At 34.8% G+C, this 24,504-nt stretch overlaps 1 protein-coding gene across 3 annotated transcripts in view; it reads left to right on the top strand.

Moving 5' to 3' along the window:
- Nucleotides 1–24,504, top strand: part of LOC134670096 (sterile alpha motif domain-containing protein 11-like) — a 250,446-nt gene that overhangs the window by 132,359 nt on the left and 93,583 nt on the right. Inside the window, exon 1 of one of the 3 annotated variants that reach the window (XM_063527784.1) lies at nucleotides 4,959–5,207. The exons of the other annotated variants lie outside the window; for them this stretch is intronic. Coding sequence (XP_063383854.1) covers nucleotides 5,114–5,207 — 94 coding nt within the window. The 5' untranslated portion in view covers nucleotides 4,959–5,113. Of the gene's footprint in view, nucleotides 1–4,958; nucleotides 5,208–24,504 lie in introns of those variants that run through there. 3 annotated transcript variants of the gene reach the window in all.

The raw sequence follows: 24,504 nt of genomic DNA on the forward strand, positions 1-24,504 counted from the left end.
ATAGCTAGGGCATGCTCCCGGGAATTCCCGGTTCTCATATTCCCGGGAATTCCCGGGAATTTTATGTTGTCAAAAGAACCGGTACTGAAGACCCGGTACCGGTACTTCCCGGTTCTCATCATATGACTATTTATTCCCATTTCAATAGTAGTAATGTTTTAGTACTTTAGCTCGGGACATTATATAACATTTAATGATGGTGCTATGAAACGGGGGACCCAAATAACCCGACAAACTAACCTAGTAAAGTAGGCATTCGTGCAGGCCATGCCATGCCCAGAACCGGGAAATGAAATTCTTGGTACCGGGACCGGTACTGCATGCCCTATTTGCATGCATGTATAATTCGCATGACAATGCAATATTATGCTGCTCTGATGATGGAAACAGGAGGTGGCCATAGGAACTCTGTGATGAAACAATGCAACCTAATTGTGTTAGGTAGTGGTTTTTAGAATTGTCTCGATGAATATTAGTACTGTCTGTCGTAAGAAAAGTACAGTCAGCGATAAAAGCTTGTACCAAAAATGAAATTTTTGCCAACAACTTTTATTACCGGTAAAGTGAATTATAACTCACTTTTAAATACCTAATCAAACTGGCTGCTCGGTGTTATATGTATTTTTATTCTTTTACCTAATAATCATTTTCATTTCATTTGTTTCAGGTAACAACATGAATACAGCAACCGCATTCATCCATTAAAATCGGAAAGGTTTGAATGACTCATCCAATCATAAAATGTCTAACTCTTTTTTTTAAATCTCGCACATCTGCGTTACGGCATTAGAGATCAAATTGTGGAAGTTAACTTTAGTATGGAGTGAAAAAATGTTTGGCAAAAAAAATGGATTGTATTGTTTGCTTGCAAGATTTATACGGCTTTCTTGGAGTACGGACCAAATATGTCGTCGGGAAAATCCCCAATGGTGGTCTGCTATTTGTGACCCATACTTAGTTGTCCTTTTAGTCCTTTGTTAGTCCTTTTAATTTTGATATCATGGTCAAATGTCAAATACAGTCGAGAATTGAAAAGAAAGCGATTGCATTGGTAGAGTACATTAATTTACTCACATCTATAGGTATTTTTACAGTACTAATAAACGTGCTAAGACGACTACTTTAATGATTGCTTGTTACTTTTGATAAATGTCTAATTATTTTCAGCCATACCTACCTAAATCAATTTTCTTTACGTCTTGCGATATTAATTGAGGACAATGGTCTGCTGACCATTTTTGCTGGTGGTAAACTGTTGGAAGGGAATAAAATCTGGCCAAATACGTAGATTCTTGGAGGTAGCATATTTTAACGACTACCTAAAGGACCATAACAATTTTAAGATATTACTTTCGTCTAGTACGATTAATTGTCCGCTTAGAAGTGTCCAGACCTCGTGGATGTCCTTCAACACCCCCTTTTGGGAGGGTGTGAGTAGCCTCTTCCGCTTTACAGCTGCGGAGGCTGCGTCGGGTCGCGCCCCACCTTGTGGGGCGGTCGTTCGCGCGTCGTTTTGGGGACGGCTGTGTGTCAGGTGGGTAGTATCTATACACCATACCCACCTATGTAAAAACTTACAGTAACAAATGTTAACTCTTCCTTTTTTCTACCCGATGCACTCCGAATGCCAAAAACGCACCGGACCGTTTCCTGGTCGAAATGTCACGCGCATTCCACCGCGCCTAGCGCACGCACCCCACGCGCCGACCTTCTCAATGCTAATCGCTGCGTATGCGCACAGTAGAACCTTTATAGCAGTAGGTATGAAAAATACATGAATCGATTAGGTTTCGTCAAAGGAGTTCACCACAGTGGGGCGTGCTACGATTCGTAATTGGAACTTAATTTCATGAAATAAAGTAAAGGGGGTATGGAAATATTGTTACTTACACTTGCTCCTTAAAAATCAAGCAAGGTGTGTCATAGCTTTACGAACAAGTACTAGCGGTGTCGCGCCAAAAATACGAATTCAATGCGAATTCTAAACATTGAGTAAAACAGTCTTCGGTCATTTAGTTCTTCTCAAATTTCAATAATATACACAAACAACTTAATTATTTATCGCAAAGCTTAAATCTATTCGTTTATACAAGAAAAATGTTTAACATCGTGTGTACTACGTATTACATTTTTGTATCAATTTCACATTAATGTTATATTATATTGCAAAAGGACACACCGTGAACTACTGTTTTTAAATCGTTGACTACGGCAGCACTGACAATACAACTTTATAATATAGCGGCTACGCACCGTATTGGGCGTACGCGGGATTTCTCAAATGAACTAACAATTGTGTTGGTTTGAATAATATGTGCTGGCTTAGGTCTCAACAATGCTGTTGTCAAGTTGCTTGTTTAAACGAATCTCTGAACAGTGTAAGCAATTGTGTACATTAAGTTACAAGTACAGAATAAAGTGTAAATCGTTGTGTTTTACACTACACTAATTACGGTTTTTTATACCATATTATAATGGTTAAAACAAGAAAACAAGTAAATAGACCACACATCAGGTAACAGTAGTATAAACATAGTAGAAAAAGTAAGAGCGTCTCACCTAGCGTGGTACGGGCATGTGATGCGGAGGGATGAAAGTCATGTGACGAGAAAGATATTATGAATTAATGTAGAGGGAAGTAACGGGAGAGGAAAACCGAGGAAAAGGTGGATGGACTGTGTGAGAGATGATGTGAAACGAACGCAAGTGAATGATGAGATGACGGGCGAGAGAGAGGTATGGAAGAAAAAGACATGCTGCGCCGACCCCAAGTGAATGAGACAAGGGCAAGAGAATGATGATGATCAGGTAACAGGTAGGTATCTACCTACCTACAGCCTACCTATGGTTGCTTATAATTCCAGGAAGACTTGTACACATTGCAAACGTTTTTTTTAAACTGTAATTAATTAATAAATTAATCCCTCCGGTTTAAAAGCATTAGTGTGATCAGTGATCATCACTAGTACCAATGTCCCACGCCGCGTCTGTCTGTTTATGTGTTTGTATATTTGTTCGCAATAAACTCAAAAACTACTGAACGGATTTTCACGCGGTTTCCACATATCAGTAGAGTGATTCTTGAGGAGGGTTTAGGTGTATAATTTGTTAATCCGTGCGAAGCCAGGACGGGTCGCTAGTAAGTATCTAACTAAAATGACACAAAGTATCAATTCCACAGTATTTTCTAAATACGAGTATACTGTCAATTGTTTTAGTTACTATTGTAACATGTCTGTCATAAGTACCTGTACCTATGTATATGACTACCTATGTAGTTTATTTAACTTTAGTAACCTGCCAGTTTTAAAAACGAACTCGGCAACTCGCGTCCTCTCAAAATGTGACATGGATTAAAAAAAGATCACATGCCATCGTGAGTGGCGTACGGCAGGACTTCTCTCGATATTAATCTCAGTAAAACTTTAATGGGCCCTGAATTTGACAATATTTGGAGAGGTCCAAACATTTTTACATATTTTCACAGCTGTTTAATACACCGACAACAATTTGTATAAGTTTAATGTACCGTATAAATTATTTTGAGTTCATTTGTAATAAACATGTTGGTGTGAAAATATTTGTGTTAGTTTTTATGGTGGTGTATAAATGTCTTGTGATGGTGATTATCTTCGTGTGAGCCTGTTTACATAATACGTAGTGTGCGGGGAATTTACGAGTTAGGAATTTTTTTTGATTAAAGAAATACGTATAAAAATATATGTACATAATTAAGATACTTAGGCTAGGTTAGATACGTATATAGATACTAAAGTACATTTATTTGTAACTCTACTAACATATTTTGATAATTATTTTAAAACTTAGGTATATTATCTATTTCACTTTGTTTGGGTAATTTGTTTTATTTTTATTCATGGACCTTGTATTATGTAAGTAGGTACCCTATTTATTATCCATGTATCGTGTATATTTTATTTTATCAATAGGAGACGTTTAGTTTCTTTAATAAAGAATTACAATTATTAAATGTATTAAAACGAGGCCAAAGATTCCGTCCTTATATATTAGTTTGGGTGTTGGTATTAGGTAGCTTCTTGTATCATCAGAAAAAAATATTTTAATAAGAGTTTGCTAACATACAATAGGTATTATATTAACAGAGTCCATATCCATGACCTTTCATTCCTTAAACAATTAATCATACTAAATGAATTGTAAAAAAACACCATAATTATATCAAAGTTATTTATTATACAAACAGTAAATAAATCCGAAGCCGGTCACGACGGAATTATAATTAATGCTAATAGTACACCGGGCGGCAAATATAGTACACAAACAATGTTATTCACTTCTTTATTCCTTAGAAAATACGGTTGAATATATTTTGAAGCACTTGTTGCGATAAATTTGTTGCTGATTGTTAAGAACTAGCGCGGTTAACAAAAGTGGGTGTCAAAAGTTGGATTGTCAACTATAATTACTAGTTTTTGGTACAAAAAATGTCAAGTCGGATTAACAAGTATTTACGCTTTTAAGCAGTAATGAGTAAGCAAATTTGGATTTTTTGGTCTGAGGCACTGTTAATTCCGGTGGTTTTAGTGAAAAAAAAACATGGATATGTAATATGTACTCGTTTTCTTGTTGGTGTATTTTTAACACATTTTATTAATGTATATTTATAGAGATTGTATGCAAAATGTTATATTTCCGAATGCAATATTTTTTTTTAAAGCACCTATTCCCAACTGTGCTCTGCGGGAACAAATGGGAATACACCATTGTTACAATATTACTTTTGATTTATACTGTTAATATGGACCTAGTCAAATAAAACTTAAACACAGAGTAAACACAATATCGTATAATACTCTAATTATCTAATTATTAAATTATTATTAAAACTTTTAATCACATCAATTACAAGCCCTGCAAACGAACCTTAAAAAACAATCTTCCCGTTACCACTACCTGTGTTTTTTTGTCAAAGGTCTGATAACTTCAGTGCGCGAGCGCAAGCCGTACCGATCGCGCGTCTGTGCGTCCGCGCACGTTCCACTACGTCACCGGTTTCCCCTGCGTTACTATTCCATTGCGTGACGTTTTTGAATTTTTTTGAAAAGTGTGTGTTTCTGTGAGTGTTAATGATATGTATATGAAAATGTATATAAAGTCGGAAAGGTTCTATCAGGAGGCTTTGAAGGAGGAGCGGTGCTTCTCCGATTACGACGAGGACGATGATCGTGAGTTAAATATTTGTCATAAAAATTATATTTGTGCTTTCTTTGGTAATGGTTAGGTTAGGTTGGTGTCGTGTAAAAGTATTGAGTTTTATTTAAATAATTACAGTAGATTGTGCCTTAATCTAAACTGGATGTTAAAATTGTGTAGACTGTGACAAAACATACATATTTACAAATAAAATGTAAATACAAATCGCTAACTTTCTTATTTAATAGTTAATCGCGTTTTTTAGGAGGAGAATATAATTTAAAGGGAAATTAATATTTAGTTTATAAATGCACTTATATGTACGTAGATTTTTATAGCTTTAATGACTTAATATTTCTCGAATAACTACTTAAACGTCGTTGTTTAAAATACTTTATAAAATATCTTAAGTTATTAAATTAACATCCCTTAGATTTAGCACGCATTGCATGCTTAGGTACCTACCCCCTTATTAACAAACGCGCTGCAGGCCTCAATTAGCTAATAATCGTTTGTATTTATCTGTCATTTTAACTTAATGTATTTGTAAGAAACGGATAAATAAAGGGAGGGGGTAAAATGTTTAACCTACGGCGATGACATAACAAATCACATAACAATTCAAAACTACCTTCGTTTATTACTGTTTACTTATTTGACGTTAAATAATACATTAATAATCTAGGTTGATCTATGTAAAATTGTCCTATAATATTTATTTACTTATTTACATATTTATTTAATAAGGTAATAACACTAATAACTGAGGTATTACATTATGTCATGGCCCTGCATTGTGCGTTGATGTCTATTGTACGCGCCGTCGGGTGAGCGGAGAAATGAATGAAAATTATACTTACACTTATTGTACCTTCTTTACAGTATTATAAGCATTTGAGTTTCAAATTATGTAAATAAAACTGGCTGTTAAATGGAAGTTTACTTTGCATTCAGGTTATTTTCACGCTCTGATGCGTTGGAGATTATTTACATGTAATAAAACCACCTTGAAACCGTTTTTGCGTATCTAAACCCTATTAAATAATGGATTTAAGTATTCAAGTATTAACTTTATTAGTCTAGAGTTATATTGTCAGTTTTATAGTATTATTCGCTGTATGAAATATGTAGGTAATTTACCTATTCGTTTCAGAAGGGCAAATGTCATTTTCAGTAAAAAAGGTATCCTTTGATAATATGAATATGTACTATTTAAACACAAAGTTGTTTAGATATATACCTATTTGTTAACATTTCTATAAGTATAAAGGTACTTTCTGAACCGGTAGGTATTAAATTAAGATACTACTATTCTTTTTAAGCTGCATTACGAGTTGGTAACTGTGTGTTAGGGTGTTGCTTATTTCGTCGATATGTCACCCGCTAAAAAACAAATGTGGATTTTTTTCTGAATTTGAAATTACGTTTAAGGGGTCGCTACCGAATTTAGAATATTTGGACCCTTCATAAAAGATGATTTTTATTTTTATATTTTTCTTTCTTTTAGACAGACAGAGATACTTTCCCATTTATAATATTATTAAGGATTATAAGCATGCTGGAGGTGCTATAATCTTGCTCACAATACCACTACTTCTTACAATTGGTATCAACCCTGACCATCTCTAAATATTCATATACACACTACCTGAAATGGCTCAAATTAAACATAAACAAAAAACCGAACCTGCGACTGTTTTTTTGCAACAAAATTACTTTTATTTTTAAACCAGGTAAGGGTGAAGGTAATCCTTCGAAGTAACCCTTCGGCGGGTTCAAAGGGACGGTTGGTCATTGAAAGAAATGGCGATAGACATCACAATGGGTTTTTTCGAAAGGGCCTAGGGCTTGGAAGAGTTAAAGATTAGCTTTGTTTGAAAGCAACGTTAAATAGATAGGCTTTGCGTTCGTAAATATATTTCATTTTTCATTTAAGGTTTCTGAGAGTTAAGGGCAAAATAATTAAGTATACCGTTAAACCACACAATTATAGTCCAAAAGATCCCAACTATGTTTTAAAACTAACTCGAATATCTTCGTTCAGATGTGACCATTGTTTGAATATTGGGAGGCAACATATTTATGTATATGGAAGAGAGAACACGGACAATACCTACCAAAATAATATTGGTAAATTGGTAGGTACCTACATGATTACGTCTTGAATTTGTAGACCATAGTCGTAGTACTGGACTATAGTTCTATTACGTTATATACTTTTTTGGAATCGATTTTTACAAATTGAACTCATTTTGTATTAACTCCAGTGAATTTCGCTCATTCTTTTAGGTCTTTTTGGTAGGTTGTGTGAGTGAGATGCGTGGGAGTTAAAATAGGTTATTTGCTATACTTCGTTTTTTTTAGCATTAGAAAGAACTTGCAAGAAGGTAAGCGATCTTGACATGTCATTTAATTGAAAAACGCTTTTTAATAATCAAAAACTATTACTTATGAAAGCAGAAGAATATAAATGATCGTATTAGATTCATAATTGTTACATATTTGCCGTAACTTATTTTTAAAATGTGTTTTTCAATTAAAAGACACATCAAGATTGTTTACCTTATTTCTAATGCTAAAAAAAACGAACTATAAGTGCCGCCTCAGGTTTCACATAAATAATAGTAAATATACACTAATGCTGTAATACATTCCAATGTTTTCAAAGAACATTTAACACTTCCTGAAATGTTGTCATGCTCGTTATATTATAACATAGAGGTACAATAATATAGAGATGACACGGGGGAGGGGCCAAACGACCGAACGAGATGCACTTATGGAAATTTCAGTAGGAGTAGCAGAGAAAGTGGTATTATTGCTTGTCCTTATCACAGTCTCACTTTTTGTTTGTTCCCCACCAAAAATTTAGTATGGTTTATGGTGGGCAACAAATAACCCGACCGAATTACGTAGATTGTTTTTGGTATGTTTTCAGGAATGTTAAAACGTGTTTTTAATATTGTCGCTTTGCGTATGTTTTGTCCTTCACGGAGGCACGCGTATAGTACTCGTGTGTGTAATACTAGGTCTATGTATTATAACGACAGGTGTGGACACTGTGGGCAACCTTGTGGGCTTCTTTGTTTGCCCAACGAATAATGTATATCTTGCTGTAGGCTGTACCATATTTATTTTGAAACATATGGCTGATATTTTTTGAGCGCTACACAACATTATGTTATCTTCCAGTAAATATAACTTAAGCCCACATTTTTAAAAAGTGACCCTGCAAGCCTATTATGGATCGCTTTATCCACGTGATAAAACAACTGTCACTTTTTAACTCTGCGGGATAGAAAGAGACGGACACCGTTTTATCACGCTGTCACGTAGACAAATACATACGACCATCATATCCGTCCTGGACTACTAAGCTGAAGGTTCCCGGGTTCGAATTTATAAGGCCATTATAGTGTATCTTCTTCCTCGCGTTATCCCGGCATTTTGCTCTCATAGACACCCAACGCTACGCCATATGTACCTACTAGGTATATACCTAATAAACATTTACATTATTGTTTTAGCACCTTTCAGCCCATCGTTGAGCTATCCTTTCAAATAAAGTAATCCGTTTTTTCCCTTCACTTGAACGTTTGCAAGGTCGTCTGTTCAAACAAAGGACCCTCCTTTACGAAGGTGGTCATTTAAGGGCAGGGATTATGCAGGTACAGGGCTGTGGTAGGTGCACTTACCTGTTTCACAAATGTTTTAATAATAACTATGTATAACAAGTAATCTGTATAAGTCTTAATGTTCTTCTCTGATCTGTATAAGTTATTTTTTTTTAATTTATTTATCATAAAGTACACAACAATTTTCTAACACATTATATTCCTCGCCAAACTGCAATTGCAGTTTGTTGGCGAGATCGCGCTCATCCTCACAAACATACATATTATGCTATGCACTAAATACTAAACCTAACTTAAATACATACTATCCGAAAAGCGAACATGCATGGCGATTATGTTGACAAATCAAAAAAGATAAAAGTAAGTCATAACATTTGGTACTATTTTAACAACTAAATTTAGATAAAGGTATGTGTAAGTACAGTTTATATGTTAGGGTATATTTTCCAATAACGTATTTTTTAACTCATTTTTAAATTACACAATACGGATACGGATTTTACGGATTTATTTCCAAGTTTTTAATCATTTTGATATGTACACGTGCATGGAGATGTTTCAACCGTAATATTTTAAGGCATTATGGTCGCCATCTACCCATGTACCTTTGAACGTCACTGTACCTAAGATAAGTATTTTTCATAGAGTCAAAAATGGCAAATCAATTTATCATATTGTTGTCACGTACATGACTCAGACACGCTTGCCTACAGAATTAAATTATACGAGTTTAAACGATACAAATACGTTGACAATTGTAATGCTACAGTAATAAAAAACTGTAATTTTACCTACGCGGACCTTTTACCCTGTCCAAACGTGACCGAGTACTTGCACCATTAACTTAGAAGCATTAAAGGATTAACAGCCTTATGGCCCTTAAGTTTAAGTCGTTTTTATTCTTTTAAGGGTAAAATTGGAAATTTCTGCACTGCAACCAAAATTCCGGGAAAGGATATACCTGACCGTTAAAAAAAATACAGGTACCTGACCTGTTTAGAATAGTCAGGAAATCGCGACAATAGACGGACTATTGTGGCTGGAGATTCAATGCACTTCGACAGGGTGCAATTGTATGGGATTGAAATGTTAGGAGTGCAGCGGGCTGCATGGGGCCCTTAACTGTAGTTACTTGGGTGCCCTTAGGTAAAAAAGTGGGCAACGCGTCTTTTTTGTTTCTAGGGCAAATCATGTTTACCAGCAATCACAGCAACAGCTAATAATATCACTAGGCTTTTTACGAAACACTTTTTTTCACGTACATACATACTCGTACATATACACAACCAAAAACTACTTGTTGTATTTTCATATATGTCAGGAATGGAGAACCTTTTAGACGCCCTGTTTAATCACGGAGAAGACCTGAGTTGCTGGAAAGGTTATTTGAGTTTTTTTTGCAAAAAAGAGCAATACTTAATACTGCAAATAATGTCATGGTTAGACCATCTATGTCTAAATCTAAGCGCCTTTAGTGAAATTGTATATGTGTATGAAAGTCGGTTTTATTAAAAATCGCCGCCATACTAAAGACATTCTTATAGAATGTGTGTGGTAGCGGATTCTATGAGTGCACTGGGGTGTGCTGGGTTGTGCGTTTAAATGGCAATTTGTCTTCGAATTCTGTACAACTACCTCTTACCACTCGGTACATTGGTTTCGAATGAGCTCGGGAAAAATTGGGTAATTCTAAAGAACATTTTTTCATTTTGCTTCTGGGGAAAGTTCTGATTGATATTGAAGTATAAGGATGAATTCTTAGTTCATGAAGCTTTTATATGTTTAATATTATTTCGGTATAAAAAGTTTATCATTATAATTTATATCTACATATGTTACTACATAGAACCTAAAATTCGCAAGCGCTTGCATGCATTTACATGTGTCTCTCCCCACTTTATTTTAATTCAATTATATACTTAGCAACCTTAGACAGACGACTTTCAAGAGCTTATCCTGGTTGTCAGTTTAGTATGGTTTTAAAATCATATTTTATAATTTTAATCTCTATCATATGATGATATGGATCCAAATCGAATTTTTGTTTTTTTTTGAGAAGCATTATTTGTTCTATTTAGCACAACCGTGGTTTGAACCCACGATTTTTGACCACCACGCACATATGAAAGGTTAACTTCCTAAATACCTACTACATCATGTCTCGTTGAGTCAGAAGACAAAGGTTAGGTACAGTCGCCATCAGATATATCGGAGCGGCCAAGGTGTTCACAATATCTGAGCACGCGCTCTAACGCCCTGACAATAGAGGCGTGTTCAGATATTTATGAGCACCTTGGCCGCTCCGATATATCTGATGGCGATTGTACGCCTATAAATGGCCATGAACGATTGAACGCGTGTCTGTAATTCAAACACGTAATATATTGGCCGGAGCTATAAATATACAATGTACAACCAACAGAGACTTCGACGACAATTAAAGAACCAATCAAATCAGAATGGTCTCAAATCCAAGTCAACTACGTAGTGTATCAAATCGCAAATTTTACTTTTACACCTAAAACCTGTATTAGGTATTTTCAATCTAGAAATATCAACTACTAATCTCACTTTGCTTTTATGAATGCAAACGTATATACATGTCTATGACGTCATTTACCCTTTTCACAAACAGGACTGAGAACGTTAAATCTTAAGAACGTAGAACAAAATCAAATTAAAAAAATATTGAGAACCCTTGGATAGGCATTACACACTAAGGGCCCCTTGCACCACCCCACTAACCCGGGTTAACCGGTTAAATCTAGAGTTACCATGGTTACCAGTACAATTTGACAATAGGTTAACGGTTTAACCGCGTAACCCTGGGATAGTGGGATGGTTCAAGTGGCGCTAATAAAGAAAATTAGTAATGAATAGTCCCTGGTTAAAGAAAAAGTTGATAAACTGAGAACTTCAATGTTTTTGATAACATTTCTTTATCTATCCAAAAACAGAACTGGTTTACGAAAACAGCCGATACTCGTCAATCCGTTCCACTCCACGATGAACCGTAGAATGTGAAAAATTCGCAGAGTTCAAGCTCAAGGCCTGGGTCAGGGGTGGCGCGGGTCGTGCGACGCTCATGCTAATGCTGACTCACCGGCCAAAGGTTGCGCACCCCTGACTTTCGGCTCAACGGTTGATTGTTTTGTGAAAAACAAGTTTAAGAAGTATGTTTATTTGAGGTCAGATACCTAGAGTTTAATTATGAATTCTTTTGCCGCAGTACGAACGGTTTTTACTGCAAAAACTAATGGAAAATATTATACATAACCACACAGGCTTTGCACTTCACTCTACTTATTTTGATGGCAATTCATTACATATCTACCGATGTCATTGGCAGGCTGTAAGTTTCAAGTATGTAGTCTAAATGCATTTATTTATGCTATCTTAGGTGTGAATGGTGTGATAAATGTCATACCTCATGACATCACGGTTTTATCACGCGACTGCCTAAAAATAATCTAGAATAGAACCGGTGTTTTCAACGTGGTATGGACGTTGGCGACGAACTAATATAAGTACTGTTTGACTCACCATGAGTTTTACGCGGCCTTAAACGCAGCCAACTCAAACGCAGTGTATCTCGCTTGCACGAATGTCAGTACGAGGGAGATGCATTGTATTGTGAGTTAGTTTACTCATTGTCAGTTGCTACCGAATACGTCAGTGTCAAACTCGTGGATACAGAAGTCAAATGCTAATGGAATCGTAAAAACTGAGTTACTTCATCAATATGTCATATTTATGACACTGTTTTATACACGGTGTAACATGAGGAAACCGAATAATTTTAACCACGCATTTCTGAGGTCAAGAGAAGGAAAAAATGTAATATAAGTTAAGGTCAAAAAAAATATTTTTGTTTTGTTTTTTAAATTTTTTTAATGTATTTGTACATAAAAAATAAATGTTATGTGTAAACTTGTCACTTAAAATTGATTTTTACATTTTTTTTCGTAAAACCTACTTTTTGCAAAGTGTTACTTGTCACTTTTTGACATCTATCAATAAGGATATTTAGACTACGTCCCATAGCAGCAACAATACCATCAAAAAGGCCTTTTACACTATGTAACAATAAGATTTAGATATAACAATAACAATTAGACGGCACGCGAACTCGTATACGCTTTTAGTTACATTGCGGACCATCTTACGATACCTATATGTAGTTTCAATGACGTTCAACTATTTTTTAATATGCATTTCATCCAGCAATACTGACATCCCGCACCCATGATTCAGAAAGTAAAAGTTAGTTTCTTAATTGTCTATGTGGTTGTTAAATAAAAAATACCTTTCATTTTATTTGTTTCCTTAAAATCAAGGTTGTGCCGCCAAGAAAGAGGCATACAGTATTTGGAAGTTAAGACTGCATCGAGCAAAATTAGCGAAAAAGGCAGTCACCGTTTAGTCGCTAGCGTCCACATCTCTTGATAAAAAAATTTATAATAAATATCATTATTATCCCAAAGAGTGTGTTTACAACGAATCACCCTTGACAATTTGAAATCTTTTACAATATAATAAATACACTCATGCAAAGTTGTACCTAAAAGGTGAAGAACGAGTGTCAGCGTTTAGTAAAATTTGTATAAAAAAATCGATGCTCATGCTATAAAATCGAGTGATTTCGAAAGCCAGATAACTGGACTACAACGAATCAGGCTTTTCCTATTTTTCCTCTTAAAGGATACAGAGAAATTCAATCGTAAACGTAAACTTTCGTAAAATTTCCATACATCCGCCATATCTGTCAAATTCTCCTTCTCGTCAGATGCCCGCTGTGGGCCGTTGGAAGCGGACGCGTACTTGTTCTTCCCAAGTTGACAGTTCAATTTGGCATATATATTGACAGAAATTCATGTCCGTATACGAATGATGATACCAGTGAAAAACTGTGTTCAAAATAAATAGGGTAAATGAATAATGTCACACGGAGATCCAGAGTCATTAAAATTTTGATTTGTTTTTATTCATAAGTCATAATACTTTAAAAATATAACAAATTATTTAAAAAATATCCGAACACAACCAAATCAGTGTAATTAGTTTCTTCCTAATTGACTAAAAATGAAAAAAGTTTGAAGATTTGTTTTATCTTATTGGAATAAATTTTCATTGTGCTGGCATTCATATTACGTCATTTTAAAAACATATATGACATAATGTCAATATACTAGATAGACAATTTATCAACAAATTTCTTCACATTTTAACGTAAACAATATAAATTATTAAAATTTTATTTATGAAGACGAAGCAATGTTGTTCACATAATATGAGCAATAAAATACTTAGTTTCAACCAGTTTTGTTGCTATTCTGAGAGCTATCACGTGCTTTGAAAGTTAATTCAATGATATATCATCAAGAAATTGAAATCAAGACTCGACCTGCAGTCTCAGCGAGTTTTTGTGGCTATATTATCAGTTGAAAGAACGATATTTAAAGCCAATACCAGCAGTGGTCTGGCTTACGAGTACCTATATTGGTTCCATGTGACGATTTTTATATAAATGTATCTATCAAATTAACGTGCTTTTATTTCATTGATATTCGGTGCAAAACGATAACTCAGTAACGAAAAATAATTACTTATCAGAAATGCCTTAGGATTTTTTCAGTGAACGTTTATTTATAGGTATTTATGAGGTCTTATGTCTTATCAGCGTGGCTTTGGCCTTTGGACATTTTTGTAATGCTTTGTAATAAGGTAGGTGAGGTATCTATATCCCTAATTGTAGTAACCTTTTTTTGAATGAATTACAATTTAATTATTTAAATAAAAAAGTGGTCTACAAACATACATATCCGCTCGGTCCGCTAAAATTATTTAAGTGCCCTACATAATAGATATATTTAAGATTAACAATCAGTAAACATCATTAATTACGCTCAAATGCTTGTTTCAGTCCAAATTGGCTGAAATATTTCCGACATAAAACCTAAAGGTATAAAAGTACAATTTGCTAAGTAAACTGTCAATCTACATTAATTATAATAGATAGACTCCTAGAAGTCAGCTTACTGAAGATTATGAACAACATATATTATAAGTACTTTCTAAATAAAATACAATTTGTTTTTCCATGACTCATGTAGGCCGTATTTTACTATAGACCATTTTAAATTGAAGATGAAATTAATTCATGATAAAAGCTAATAAGGCCCGGTAATATTTTCTGTTATTCTTGAACTTATGTTCAAGTCAGTGTTCAACTGTCAGTGCAAGTAACAAGGCCCGGTTCCGAACCAACATGGTATGGTTTTTTTATAAAACGTGTATTTTTCAAAAGCGCCGGAATATTTTTATAACTATTTTGGTATATATGAAGAAACATTGATTTGATAATAATATCCTGATTATTAATAGAACTATTTCAGTTAAAATAAAGGTGGGCCTTATATGCTTCACCTGACCTTATTCGTCCACATTTAGATCCTATAGCTATATTTGGTCACTTTGGCCGTCACTCTCTATTTGATGCCGATTGTACTAACCATTAAAAGTACAGCTCATATGTACTTTTACCTGTACTGAAACTTAAGCATTTGAGCGTAATTAAAGATGTTCACTGATTATTAACATTACGTGTTAAAGAACCGTGTCCCGATTTGGGCCATGGTGCGTCCATTAATGAATCGCATACTAACGGATAGAGGTTTACGAGTACATTCAAAGAAAAATAATTATAGGCAACCCAATACTAGTGGCTTAGTATACCAAAAATAAGGGAAGAGGGGAAATGGTCGGCTCCAATCTATGAAGTCCAATCTATGCTATATTTCTTCATGCTTTTAGCAACTAGGGCAAGTTATATATCATTTTTGAATAATTTAGGGACGAGGAATTCAGTTTTTAAATAATCGTATATAGGTATAACGATTCATACAAATAAACTGATTTTTGCACAATAAATGATAATGATATGTAATTTTAGGACAATTTTGGCCTTTACAATCACAGTGTGGTGATTTGTACTAAATAAAAAATTGCAAAATCTAGGCTAGCAACAAGCTCTTATGAATCGTAATTAATCTTAATCTATCAGAGCAATTTATTGATGTTAATATAATTCCATAATAAGATTGGATTATTATACATATCAAATTTAACACTTAGAATTTCACAGAAGGATCGTCAAACATTAAAAAGATTGTATAAAAAAATACTAGTCTATAATTTCTAGAATAAAATCTAAATGTCAAAAAAATAAAAATAGGCACTCATATATTTTTTCTGAATATTAATTAGTAGCGCGTGGCGGTGATGATTTCTATTTAAATTGAATTATGGCCAAAGTCAAACATTAAAAAAAAAACTGAATCTGGCATTTGAAAAGTGTGAATACAATGTTTTAATATTTAACAGATAAATTACAGGTGATAATTTTACAAACGAAATGGGTTTCTGCCACCATTGCCACCCTATTATAAAGCAGTAGGCTTTTTTACTAATAAGGGATGCCCACCAAATACGCTCATAAGAACGATTTATTCTATCGATATAGGCTATGAATTATCTAATGATATGTATACAGGGTGTAATCGTTATGTGTAGCCGGGCTATAATTCCGTAAATATAACAGATATCAGAAAATTTCAAATTGATATCGAAAGTGCGTTATCCAATGAGTAAAATTACATTAATATATTTTTTTAATAAAAGCAGAAATATCCCAAACATTAACTTCAAACCCACCCATACATTTAGTACGACGACTCACCCCTCAAAGAACGTTGGTGTTGTAAGAGATAAATCTGCTTGAGATTCATTATTTGCGATAATAAACTGTAATAAAATAATAAAACTACCGTTTATGAAATAATAAATCTAACATTTATTTTTTAATCACACCGCAAAGTTAATTTAGAAATATTTAAGGGGGCCCGTCAATGTATCGCACAAGAAGGGCGTCATTTCGAGAAACTACTGTAAACAAAAAATGTACTTCCTTAAAAAATAAGTGTTATATTTATTATTTCATAAACGGTAGTTTTCTTATTTTATTACAGTTTATTATGGCAAATAATGAACCTCAAGCAGTTTTGTCTCTTACAACACCGACGTTCTTTGAGGGTTGAGTCGTCGTACTAAATGTATGGGAGGGTTTGATTTGAAGTTAATGTTTGGGATATTTCTGCATTTATTTAAAAAAAAGTTATTAATGTAATTTTACTCATTAGGTAACGCACTTTCGATATCAATTTGAAGTTTTCTGATATCTGTTATATTTACGGAATTGTAGCCTGGCCACACTTAACGATTACACCCTGTATAAGTTACTTCAGGACGCGTCATGGACCAGAACCCATACTATCCGGGACACAGGACACAAATTCTTTAATATTACGTAGGGCTAAAAAGGCCCTCTGTCGGTGCGGGTGACAAGGCCCAGTCCCGGGCCTTATTGAACGTATGAGATGAATTAGTAAATTTAAATATTTTAATAAAGGTAATTATGAGTTATTTGATTTCCCGATAAGTTTTAAGTAAGCATCACTTACTGACTTACAAAAGTATAAGTGTAGTACCTGAATTTTATTAGATGTTTTTAAAGCCTTATTATCAACAGAGCTTTAAAAATTAAGTTATAAGTGAAATATAATAAGCGTCTATAGTTGTAAAAAAATGTTACAAGACCTATAACTAATGAAGGGATAATTTTAGATAGAGTCCACTTTTTTCGAGTAGGTAAAGTAGACGATTTCTTATATCTTTAATAATAAAACTCCTAGGTTTAATTTGGTCTATGTCTACAAACCGCATACCTACCATCGCACACCACCATACTGTTAACTGACAGTTCGTAAACCTTATTACAAAAGGCATAAGGTCCACCGATGGACAGTTAAGAGCGTCGCCGTTTTGTACAGTCAAGGAATTTAAATTCCGACCCATTTCGTACTTTGTCACAGTGACAATCAATATGAAAGCCGCTAGAGACCTCATACGGTTGTCACTGTGACAAAGTACGAAATGGGTCGGAATTTAAATTCCTTGACTGTACCTATCTTAATACAAAAGTCAACAACGAAAATAATTAATTACCTAATACGTCACATACCTATGACATGACATGAACAAACAAGGAAAGCTATATATAAAAAGTGTTTTTTCTCTGTCTTCTCACAAAGGAAAGCTTTGACAGTTTAAATTCCTCAAAGAAGGTCAGTAGTTAACACTAAACTCGAAACAGCACCTTTAAAAAAATATTAGGGGTCACTGACCTGTCCCAGTAAATTGAGGTAGTGTGCGTGAGCTGCGTTTGTGTGTGAAATGGGGTAATTTGACAGAATCTGAAAATTTACCCTCCTCGACGCCCTCTTAAATCTATTATTATCTATTTATTGACTATATTCGTTTAAAAATACGTATTTTCGGCATGTAGATACTGCAATTGATTCCATATCAAGGTATTAAGAATATGTTGATAGCTTAATAATGAGCTAAGAGATTTAATTTTCATAATCCCGTAGGTCTGGGGGCCTACCGCGAACCAAGTTCGACGTGTTGCCTCTCTGTCGCACTTGTAAATTCGTACCTACGTAAGTGTAAGGTCATCAGATGCTAATGCAGGTTAATTGCAGATTCACCGGCGACCGACCTCGCACAATGCCCGACCCCACCGGAATCCTAACACGCCTAGGGTTACCAGAACAAATTTAGAATTTCCTGTCATACTTCCTGATTTCCGAATATTTTTCCTGATATTCATATTTTTGACGACGAATGGGGGTCTAACCGTTAGCTATTAATAAGATGTTTTACCTACATTATTTTTAATCACAGAGGCAGAGGATACTTCTTATTATGTTGTTATCTTTGCAAATGCGAATATTAGACATTATTTCGATTTATAAAACATCTGTGTATGTATGCTTAAATAAAGATTTGTTAATTAATAATTACGAAGTTATTCATAAGTTGAGTGGATTGGGTAATGTAATGAGTTATCTCATTTTTTATTTTTTTACAATGTTTTTGGATTTATTTAAGTAATTAAAAAGGTACTTTATAAGAAAGTCTATCAATTGAAAAAAATCCTGACATTTTCGTGTTCCGTCCCCATTTCTGACAAAAGGCCAAAATTCCTGACATGTCAGGAAAATTCCTGTCATCTGGTAACCCTAAACACGCCATTCAACAATTCGCAGCCTCTACTTTTTTTCACTCGACTGCTTTATGGTTTGTTTAAGTATCGATGGGTTCTAGAATTTAAAAGAGGTTCGTGTGCGGCATTTTAATTTAAAATTCCAACATTGCCTTTAGAAAGGCGTAGATTGTAACTGTGGGATCAATTTCCAAGTCACGGGAGGCCAAGAGGTGAATTTTTATGGTTGTGTCCTCGGCGCTCTTTCTACGTTTGTCGTATGATTTCTAATTGTGTTTTTACAACTACAAAAATAAGTTACCTACTATGAAGAGATAAAGTTAAAACTTGTGGTATTCATTCGACGTCTCGAACAACGATTTGATAGAGCAGTGGAGTGAAATTATGAAATCATGATAGACAATATCCAAGAAAACCTACACTCAACAACTGCATGTGTACGTGTGCACACAGTAATAAAGTTTACGTCTCTCCTGTGGACATACCCAAAGTTTAAAGCTAAGTGTACCTAACAAAATGTCCATTAAATAGTATAAAAAAATATTCATTACTTAACAAACTCTAAACCATTAGCCACAAAAGTACAAATTTAGTTTTAAATGTGTCTGACCCATAATCCGTACGATCCATCCATCTGGCGAAAGTTGCCGATACATTTAATTGGTTTACACCTGTCAATATTTACTATACTGTCAGATTTGACCTTAGAACCAATTTATCTTACGTTATAAATGATATAGAATTAATTTTATTATAATTAGGCATCAATTCGACGTTTTGTTTCTTCTTACATATAACGTGGGAACGATTTAAGTTAATCGGCACATTCTTGTGAATATAAAACCGCCAATCTTAATTTGCCAATATTAATCTGTATTTAACAATTTAACAATAAATAAGAAGATGGTGATTTAAACTAATGTGTTTGTGTGTTATACATATACATATATAAATTTGTTATTTATGAATTCGTGCCCGTTAATATATTCTATAACTAAAATGCGACATTTTATTGGTTGTTGACATCTTATTTATTTTAAGATAAATTGAAACATGCTAATCATAAATTTTCTTTTAATAAGTAACTTTGATAATATAAACAAACGAGGTACGAAAATACATATACTTATCTTATAAAAGGTATTCAACTTATTCTAATAAAACCTGACAAATTTTCTTCTATAAAAACCACGGTACCTAGTACCTAGTGAATTAACGTGATTAATTCATAATATAATTTATTTACAATTTCTTTACACTACACTACCGGGATTTTGACATTACCGCGAAATAGCACCTTAAATACTCCGTAAAGTATCCGTAAAATATCCTAGTAAAAATAATTGTACTTTAAGGTTTGCCAGGCTATCTAACAGCACGTTATAATACACGTAAGTACCTAATTAATTGAAAACTTATCTATACAAAAGAAAGCTGTAAGCATACATTAGTGTAGCTAAATCAAAAGTACAATCGCCTGCGCTCGCGGTGTTCCAGTTAAGAAAAAATTGCAAACCTGGTTACCTGCAATGCAAGGCATTCAAACGAAGTATCGCCCTAAGGGCGGAACACAGTGCAGGCGATTGTACCTGCCTATTTCATAACATCATACAGAGGCTCTCTAACGTACACTAACGTCACGGAACCTTGAACTTAATTCACACTTATAAATGACGGAGAGTTTGCATAACCGCTTAGCGCAATTAGACTAACAAACAGAAATAAAGAACTGTCACGGTTCAAGCTAAAGTTTACCGTAAAACTAACGTAAAAAAGTTCAATTTTGATAGATCGGTTTATGTTTCAATTGTCTTTTTACTCAGAACAAAAGAGACCTAAGTATGTAATTAACAGAGTGACGTGATGATAGTAACTCATCTGAGACAATACATTGTTTAATAACAATCAATATCGATTAAAATCGCTCGTACGATTCTTTTAAACAAGTCCGTTTTGACAAAGTCGTATGAAGTACCGTTATTTACGTTATACTTTAGAATTTATTCTAATAGATTAGCGTTGATGTACGAGTAGGAAGTGGCCATGACAGACTGATTCCCATGTTATTCCACTCATTATTCGTCAAATTAGTAGTCCTATACTTTCAGAGCACATTCTGCCCTTCTAAGCAAAAAGGCGGCATCTCAACAAATTAACTTGAAAATAGAACTTTCAGATTAAGCAAAGTACATGTTTGCATTAAATTTTCATTTAAAATACTGCTTTTTGTCTTCATTCTTTCACTATACGTCCTTTTCGATCCAAGCGCACCACAATCGTCAAATCACGTCCCAAACCTGTCGTCATCCACTGAAGACTCGTCGAGAGGTCGCTAAGAGGTCGTGAAGAGGTGACCCCTCACAATGTTTTCCTACCGAACAAACGCTTGGACCGGAGTGACCTGTGTGTTTCTTCGAAGTGTTAACTGTTTAACGTTTTATACAAACACGAGACGATGTGATGTTATGGGTTTATGTACTTACTGACCCATCTGGTTCTCCGGTTTAGGAAATGCGTTTGGTAGGTACCCTGGACACAATACGTATGTACAGTCAGAAAAATATTTGCTGAATTACTGCGTACCTGCAAACGAGCATGGAGTCGCAAGTAATTCCGCTGGTGAATTAAGCGTGGTTTTTCCAGCTTTATCATTCAAATCTTTCCTCTTCTAGAATTTTTTGTCTTTATTCTAGTTTTTTTAACAATAATGTCAATTGTGAGGCTTTTGTCAATTGAACTGCACTGGCAGAGTCTAGGGCTCCTTGAAGAATTCAAAATAGGCCATACGGTATGATAATGGTCTCAAATTCGCATGTTATTCCAGTACAGTCGGACAAATCCCGGGCCGCTCGCCATATGGCCGCGCGCGCACCTGTTGTTGACCCAGCGCGGGCGCACAAATAGTTGTTGTTTGCGCTCACCTGCGCCGCGGTAACGACGCGCTTGTTAGGTTGTTTTTTTAAGCTCGAGGGACTGATTTGAAGCCCGGAGGCCTGGCTTATGGACCTTATGGTCAGGTTTCTGGGTAGCTGTTGGTTGGTGGCTATAAGGCTTCGATATAAGTGATTACCGAGGACTTTATACTATCAACGTCGGAGATACAGGATTATAATATATTTTAGTATCAACAGTAACTTTTATTCGTGCGAATACAACAGTCACATATATAGGTAAAGTTCGTTTTTTTAGCACTAGAAAGATCTTAGGTAAGCGATCTTGACATGTTTTATAATTGAAAAACGCTTTTTAAAAATCAAAAACTATTACTTATGAAAGCAGAAGAATATAAATGATCGTATTAGTTTCATAATTGTTACATATTTGCCGTAACTTATTTTTAATATAAATATAAGAGCCTCGGTAGAGAGTACCATTTTGTACCATTTGGAGTTGAAACTCTAGGTCCATGGGGTCCCAGCGCGCATAAGTTGACCGAAGAGCTGGCGGCTACCTCGCACAACGTAGGTATCAGCATTGCGATACAGCGGAGAAATGCCGCCAGCATCGTTGGTACAATGCCCAGGGGCCTATTTTAGATTTAAGCTAGTTATTAATTTCGTTTAGTAGTACCACTATACATATATATATTGTATGTAAATAAATTATTAATTAAATTTTTAAAATGTGTTTTTCAGCTAAAAGACACATCAAGATTGTTTACATTATTTTTAATGCTAAAAAAACGAATTATTTTCTTTATTGTCGAAGCTGTGTTGGTACATAGGTCTTATAAATATCACAGAAGTCCATCAGCTTGACAATTTCGTCATTTGTTAGGTTGTTTTGAAGGCCGAAGGAAGGATATATGTATGGCTGGTTTAGGATACATTTTGTTTATCAAATTAATAGGTAAGTAGGCGCTGGGCAGGTTACAAAATGAAAAATTTTCTGAATTTGTTGTGTAATGTGTATACCTCCTATAGCTAAAAAGAAATAAAACATATTATATCTCTAACACAATTTCGCCGTTCCTGGGTACTTTCGCCGTTCCGAAATATTCTCGAGCGAGAACGTTTTCTGTACAAAATAGTTAGAACGTTCTCCAAAACAGCACAACTCTAATCTCTACACAGCTTTATATAGCACATCCTTAGAGCAAAAGATATGGTTGTCTGTAAAGTCGGTTTACGGACGATCATTTTGCGTGATAACGTCATAAGAAAACACGTGGCCGTAACGTTACCATGGAGATCTGTCCACAACGTGACACTTTTTCGTGCATGCTACCGGTGTTCATAACGACAAAAAATGCCTTCATACAACGTTTTAATCCAAGACCCAGCCATCACTGTGACAGTCCCGGTCACATTCTCTTGCACAACGTGTCCCCGGGTCGGGAATTAAATGATTTTGTCATAAGGAAGCGATTACGAGCACAATTTGCAAGCAGAGCTTGGGCAAATGCGAGATTTATGGCTCGGACTGAAGTAATGCCCGTGCCCGACTGTCAACCATGGGTAATAGATATAGAATAAGTATTGTAGAAAGTTCATGATTGTGCTAAGTGCGGGTCGAAGTATTGTGTTGGCAAATGCAAGTTGCTTAGCTACGAGTATAAGGCAGTCACAAATTTCACAAAAATTCTACTAGGTACACTATAATTCATAAATAAATTATTAATAAGTAATTTAAATTAGTCGGTACAAATATAACATGAATAAAATAGTATATAATGTTAGTAAACCATGTCATTAGTGATTATTTTATATGGATCAATTTAATGTGGAGGGTCGTGAGTTCAAGCCTCCTCGGAGCTCAATTAAATAGTACTACTGATTCTGTTTAAATAAAATGCAAAAAGACGAGCAAAGTTTATGTGCCTCCTCTGTCCCGTTGCCAATTTAAGGGTTAAGTATTTACATATGATTGTAGTAAGTAAGTAGGTAATTGTCGATGTCGGCATCTTTGGTTGCCTATCTTTGATAACATTACTGTTTGTTTACTTGAAATTGACAAGTACATAAATAACAAAATGATACATTCTAGTTACAAAAATACAATAGATGAGTTTTCTTAGGAGCTGACTTTCTATAGTATTTCACTCCGCAATCTCCTGGGGGGTCACCCGCCCACGCAGCACAAACAGCGTGTGTTGACTGCGCGGTGCGCGTACGCCTGTCCTGCGCTAACTATACAAACGTCGTATCTCCCACACAAACCCACATAACATACGACATTCTGTACTTCACGAGCAGGTGTTCTACGCTAATTACCAAAACGTCGTATATCCCATACACGTCTTTATAACTTACGATAGTTTGTGATTTACGGGCAGGTTCTAATCCACCCAACATGACTGGCACTTGACAGAGATCGTTAGAAATGCCTTGTTGACTGAACAGTTAAGTTTCAGGTTTTTGTGGTTTGTAAACGTTTTTAAAATCATTAAAGTCATTCAGGTCATAGACAAAGCTTACCAACCTTACTTAAGGGTCAAACAGAAAACTGTGTTACGTCTTTCCTGTAGACATACAAGAAGAGTTAAGGGCTATAAAGGTTAATTTTCTAATTTAACCCTTATCCACATGAAAAGGTCCTCCTTTTATTTAGAGAACTATGATAAAATCA

Source organism: Cydia fagiglandana, chromosome 13 (genome assembly GCF_963556715.1).
Source record: "Cydia fagiglandana chromosome 13, ilCydFagi1.1, whole genome shotgun sequence".
Classification (NCBI taxonomy): domain Eukaryota; kingdom Metazoa; phylum Arthropoda; class Insecta; order Lepidoptera; family Tortricidae; genus Cydia; species Cydia fagiglandana.